General features: G+C 40.5%; 1 protein-coding gene across 1 annotated transcript in view; it reads left to right on the forward strand.

The window, feature by feature from the left end:
* Nucleotides 1-6,870, forward strand: part of b3glctb (beta 3-glucosyltransferase b) — a 24,585-nt gene that overhangs the window by 12,217 nt on the left and 5,498 nt on the right. The window contains exons 10-12 of the mRNA XM_050040372.1: nucleotides 1,090-1,159; nucleotides 3,897-4,010; nucleotides 6,272-6,371. Of these exons, the coding sequence (XP_049896329.1) occupies nucleotides 1,090-1,159; nucleotides 3,897-4,010; nucleotides 6,272-6,371 (284 nt within the window). The remainder of the gene's footprint in view (nucleotides 1-1,089; nucleotides 1,160-3,896; nucleotides 4,011-6,271; nucleotides 6,372-6,870) is intronic.

Below are 6,870 nucleotides of genomic sequence, written 5' to 3' on the forward strand. Positions count from 1 at the left end.
GTACTGCAAAGTGCAATATACAAGTGTATTGTATATAAACTTGTCACACAAAGTGCATAACATATAAGTAAGATAAAATAAAAGTGACAATTTAAACACTGAGAATATAAAAATATATTATTTTATGTAGAATCTTTATCTGAAAGGAAACAAAAGCTGTCAGATTAACATAGTGGAGTAGAAAGTACAATATTTCCCTCTAACATGTAGTGGAGTGGGAGTATAAAATAGCAAAACCCGAAAGAAACCAGATTAAAGGGTATACATGCACCGAATAATCTGACTATTGGGGAAAAAGCTGGATGTGTTTATCTGATTTCTCATAATCAGATAATGGCTTTTATCTGATAAAGCCTATCGGATTATGCTGTTTACATGACCACTTGAATAATCAGGTAACTCCAGAAATCAGATAATGATCGATTTATTAGTGTGCATGTAAATGCGCTTATTGAGCGCGTTTACATGCACACTAATGCACATTTACATAGTTCTATTTCCCATACTTTGCATGCGTTTTCTTTCCTTTTGCTTCTGTGATCCTTTAATTTATCTGCATGTAATATATACAAATATATAAAAATACACATTACACTATGCCTTATGTATGAAGTAAATCTTCTGTCTCCAGATTCTTTGGCCAATGTGCCTGAAATGTACATAAATATGAAGAGCACCTGTCACAAAGAATTCATGAATAATGCAGCATTTATCCTGAGCTTTTTTAATCACTGTCATGCATCACAGGAAATGTCTGGTGTTCATACTGAATATTCTGCAAGGGGAGCAGATCAGAAATGACAGCTGTAAATAAGTAATAACATCCAGATTACTGTTGGTAATTTTCTGGAATAAGAAATGACACCTGAAATGAGAATGCAGTGCAAAAGAGATATTATTATTGACATGTCTGGCCAGATGATAATATGTGATGACTGTTGGGACCTAATGTGCCTCATTTTGCCATCACGACTCAATTTCAAGTCCATTACAGCTCATACATGGTTTACCTCAGACTGTGTTTGTTCTCACCTGTGCACTTTTTTCCATTTTATAGCTATTAATCAAACTGATTTGTCTATTTTCTAGGGAGATCCAGTGCCGAAGGAAGATGTATTTGTTGCTGTGAAAACTTGCCATAAATTCCACTCAGAGCGAGGTAGGTGTGTCTTGTTCCCAACTCTTTTTAAAGGACAAAATTTATTCATTAAAAAATTTAGATTCTGCAGTGGTAGATGAAATTTTCAGAGCCTTTACTTTAAGTAAAAGTTCCAATATGTTGACTTAAAAAAGCCCTGCATCTAATTCCTGCGTAATTTAAAGTATTATTGGCAAAATATACTTAAAGTATCAAACGTAAAAGTACTCACTCTGCAGAAAAACAGGTACCTGTAACGGATCTTAATCTGAGAAGTAACAGGCAACTATATCTGTCAAATGAATGTAGCTGAGTAAGAAGTACAACATTTCCCCTGACATGTAGTGGAGTTGAAGAATAAAGTACCTCAAAATTTTACTTAAGTACAGTCCTCAAGAATAAATGTGTAATGACTTTACTGCACTGACATTCTGATACATATTAGTTGATCCAAGCACCACTCATCAGCCAGACCGACTCTCTCATTTTAAAGCTCAACAGTTCACAAAAATATGCTTCTGAAAACATTTGAGGCAAGAAATTAACAACAGTTTGACCGCAGCTCACAAGCAGTGACATGATGGAGACTCCTTGGCTCCCATTGGTTGTTTTCATTCAGGTGCTGTAAGGCCATTAGAAATGCCACAAGGCAAAGGCCGCGGAGTATAATTTTTTTCATAGATTATCCGACTCATGTAGTGCTGTGTGAATACAGTGACAGTTTCAGCAAATATGAAAAAAGTTATTTTTTCTTATTTTTACCAAATACAGCTTTAAATATAATATTACATGTTTTTGTCCATTGTAAAGATGCAGTGAAGAGATTTTTTTTTTTAATTAAGCAATGCAACACACCTACTAGATCAGTGGTTCCCAACTGGTGGGTCGCAGTCCAAAAGTGGGTCACTGGTCCATTCTGAATGGACCACAAGTAACTTGCAAACGTATCAAATTTGTAAAAAACACACTTTATTTTAAAGCTCCAGTAGGCAACATTGTTTTGGTATAATTGAGTAAAAATTTTATAATATCCTCCAAGCATAATGAAAATCAAGTGGTCTGAGACAAACAATGGGTCTGTGTTCAGCCTCTAAAGAATCAGTATCGTGCCGATGTGCATCAACCAATCAAAGGTCAGCTCAGACCACTGTGTTCCTATTGGCTGTTCTACTGCATATGCACGATCCCGTGCCGCCGGCAGAAGGTGAGAGCAAGCGGCAATGGTGAACAGTGCACCAGGTAAAATATCTATTCCAGCACAGCAACTGCCTACACAGCTAAACAACCCAAAAAAAGGAAGACAGAACTCGGTTCCCCGGAACCCTGGAGGAAGGGGAAGGGTGGGGTGGGGCCGGGCCCAGCCGGAGGGCGCGAGGGTCGGCTGTGGGAGCGGAGCCGAGGGCTCTCCGCGGAGAGGGAGAACCGAGCCTTGGGGGTATATGTGCGGGGCCGCGAGGGAGGGATGGGGTGGGCTGCTGCGCGGTGAGGGAGAGCCGAGGCTCCCAGAGAAGGAGAAATAGAACTAAGTAGGATAAAATACTTGCATGCTCGTCTGGTAGGAGGGGCTCAGGGCGGAGACGAACGAAACCTAACTCAGATGAGACTCAAAAATCAACCGTTTTCAGGCTTTCTACCTACTGCAGCTTTAAGTACAGTGAATTTCCAGCAGAGAGCTTTTATTTTGAAGTGCCGTTTCCTGCTGTAGAGTGAGTGAATAACAGACAGCTACTTAACAGAGACAGCAAACTAGCTTGAGTCATGGCCAAACACAAGTATGATGCCTAATGTATTACACTGTATGGACCTTGAACTAAGGACTAAGGAGAAATCTGGACCCTGTGGCTGGACCAGTTGGGAACCACTGTATTAGATGACATGCAAAAATGTATCACTATGTCTGCTTACCAGTTTTTTGTAAGCAGAAATTGTTCCAAAACCAAATCTGTAAACTCTACGCTGCTAAAATGTTGATTGTGCTGTACATCTGGTGCAAAACTTTCATTTGTCATTGCCAAAATGAATCCTTCCAGTTTATGTTTGTCACAGAATGAAGTGTAAATTAAATGGAAATTCCACAACATTTAGCTGCAAAAGTATTTTTTCATGGCCCCTTTTTGTTCACTGCCACTCGCTGAACAGTCTGCTGGTCCTTCAGTTCCAGTTTACCTGTCAGGTGAAAACTACTCGTTTAAATCCACAACCTCATCCAGGCTGTCTGCTGAAATCGCATCAGTTTGTGTAATTATCCAAAACACTGATGTGTGTTTTTAGGGTCAATATGAGCCAGCAGTTATGGACCAACTATTTTAAAGCAATTAAGTTGGCCGTTACTTTAAATTCAGGCTATTAGAATTGCAGAGTGAGCTGTCACTGTGATTTACTCCACAATCGATCAGTTAGTGGATTTGATTGAGAATGAATTCTTGCCATTAATAAAAAATCAATTATGTGTGATTACAACTGGCAGGTATCATTTTGCAGTAGCGAGCAAATGGTGCTCTTGTCCAGATCAGCATGCAGTGAGTGAGCCTGTAGTTATCCAGTGTCTTATACAAAGACAGCTTAATTGTTTTCTCTCCGTCCTGTCACATGTCATAGACGTCATTCATCATTTGATTCCTTTGGAGTTTACATGTTTCCAGCAGGGACTCAGAGATAGTTTTAATTATGAGCCCTGTATGGTTCAGAGAGAAGAATGTTTGAGGTTTAATTGTCTCTCCCCCACCTGGTCTCTTTGTATTCCTCTGTCTCCTCACAGTACCGGTGGTGAGGGCAACCTGGGAGAAAGATGCTGTGTCTATAGAGTATTACAGCGACGTCGCTGATGCCTCCATACCCACAATCAGTCTGGGAGTGCCCAACACTGAGAGAGGTGAGCTGATGTAGGATATGTGGGAGGAATTGAATCACAGAGTTGTCCTGGAAGCACTTGGGGGAATACACCAGGAGAAGTTGGAGGTGTAGCCAGCCTGCAGGCCTGACCAGAATAGGATGCTGAAAAATGCCACATGGACTGATGGTGGTACACAAGATGATGTGCAGAAACTTAATGGGTACACTCTTGTGGTTTGCTCTTGGGATGGTAATGTAGGTCTGTTGGTCCACCACCTTGGTCCAGACTGATATATCTCAACATTCTGGTCATTCATGGTGCTAAGAGGATCAATAGACCAATTTTGAGTGGACATCCCAGTTACGTCACAGCAGTTGCACGCCTGTACTGGTGGCAGAAAAACAGCGGACATCGGAGAGAAACAGTTGAGATACCTGAATGAAAATGTCCTCTTGTCGCCAGTATATAGTTGTTTTACTTTTTTTTGTCTTATACAGCTTCGTTTTTTGTCCTTGTCGCTGGCTCGGCAGCACGTCTGTCTGTAATAAACAAAAATCATTTGACAAATCTTGTTATTTAACATCCTGGACGTGACCGCAATGTAAAAAACTGTATGCATCGCGAGATTTCGATGTCTTGAGTTATTCTTTTGTATGGGCGCTGGGTTTTTCCACAAGGTGTATGAAGGTACATACATTATGATACGTGTTGTAGAAAATTAAATTTTGTCCCCAGTTAATTAGAATCTTGATATTCAGGCTACAATCACTGCTGGACGCTCAGTAGATAAATGTGTATTTGGCTTACATGAACTGAATTACTGACTTGGTGAAAGACAATTCATCATCATCATAAGGAACTGTAAAAACTCACATTAGCCAAGCATGGATTTGACTTATTGTCCTTTGTTTTATTTGCGGAATCTTTACATCGTTAGCAGGTCCATGATCGTCCAGTTCAAACTAAAGCTTTTATTTTCATTTGTTTGTTCTTGATGTGAGATCGTTGTTAAAGGGAGATTGAGGACTGTAACTCTGCAGACTTCCTGTCCTCACACACTGTCAGGTGCACCACAGACGGATGAGTCAGTGTATGGACAGACAAATCAAAAGACTGGAGAGTCTAACTAAATTACGACTGTAACCACAAAGCTGTCTTCTCCCCAGTGAGGAGGTGATAGATAGAGCCAGAAACAATAACGGCACTGAGCAGCTTCAGCGAGAGGAGGACAGACACCTATTTATCTGTGTATTACCTGCATCCTTGTGTGAGATACCCCTGATTATAGCACCGGTCTGTCTGTTTCACTCCCTTGAATGAGCTGTGAAATCCATTCACACAGCAGGGGGAGAGGTACAATGACACCTCCATCTCTTCTTTGCATCCATTCTTATATTTCTCAAGCTGATGGAAGTATCACACTGCCTCTCATGTCTGCTGAGCCACACTCTTTAATACTTTACAAACCCAGGCTTTGGTTCATTTTCTCATTTTTTCATCCTAGTAAAAGGGTTTTCTCTCTTTCTGTAGTGTTATCTTTTCTTTTTCGCCCTTTTTTTTTTTTTTTTTTTAAGATATTTTTTTGGGCATTTTGCCTTTAATGGACAGGACAGGTAAGCGTGAAAGGGGGAGAGAGAGAAGGGGGGATGACATGCAGCAAAGGGCCACAGGCTGGATTCGAACCCGGGCCACTGCGGCAACAGCCTTGTATATGGGGCGCCTGCTCTACTACTAAGCCACAGACGCCCCTTTTTCACCCTTTTTATAGCACCCAGGAGTGTCTGACCTTCCTTGTTTTCTTTTTGTCTCTTATGAATACTTGTGTACAGTATATCGGCTTAGACATTTCATTTTTCTACCACATCTTTTTTCTGTTTCTGTTCTTGTGTTTGTCTTTTCACTGTGATGTTTACAGACTATTCTAGGGACTTTATCTTGATGTAAATATATTCTGTGTCAATGTTTGCCACAGTCAACAGCATTTTTTATGCCTGATATTATCAGTAGATACAGATCATGTTGCCGTATGTGCAGTGCCAGCATTGTGGTTTAAATCTCACAGCTTATGATCATGCATCAGAAACATACTGACAAAACTGCTATGAATAATAATATCAGCAGTGTTGCATTTTACACCCACACATTACTTGATCTCTTCAGCATGAGCACAAATCCACTTCATAAATACATTTATTCTAGCTGTCACAAACAGACCGCTGATATAAATCTTTCAGGGGGACTGATGAGGTCTCATGCTTCAACTTTTTCACACTGTTTGTCGATGCGTCCTCTCCCTGCAGGGCATTGTGGGAAGACATTTGCCATCTTGAGGCGGTTCCTGAGCAAAGATGTGCCAAAGGCTGATTGGCTACTCATTGTTGATGATGATACGCTCATCAGGTAACTTAGAGAAAAGTTTTTGTTTTAACTTAGTTCTGTTAAGGCCTCTACATGGTGGGAGATGGATGAATAAACAACACAAAAAATGTGAAATACTCACCTGTGAATATTTTGCATCTAAAATATACACAACCAGCTGTGATGCACATTTGTGACAGCTGACCCTTTGCTAACTCCTGACCCCAGATGCAGACTGGCCAATCATAACGTAGCATCAGGCCAGCTCAGACCAGGGTACAACAACAACACAGCTGTGCTCCATTGACTCTAATGCAGTCATTTCAGATTTCCTTCATTTTCAGGCTGGTTTTGAGGAATTTGAAGCTGATACTCGTTACCTGGAGAGGTTGGAAAAAGATATACGTTTCTTCCCTGTTCCAAAACCAAAGTCAAACCCTGAAAAGTGTAGGGTTAGCTAGCTAGCTACTGAAGATATAGCCTACTGAATGTATACACATGCTGCTTTTGCTTTTTAATGATTATAACAGTGAAACAAAGA

This window comes from Epinephelus moara, chromosome 3, assembly GCF_006386435.1.
Source record: "Epinephelus moara isolate mb chromosome 3, YSFRI_EMoa_1.0, whole genome shotgun sequence".
NCBI lineage: Eukaryota > Metazoa > Chordata > Actinopteri > Perciformes > Serranidae > Epinephelus > Epinephelus moara.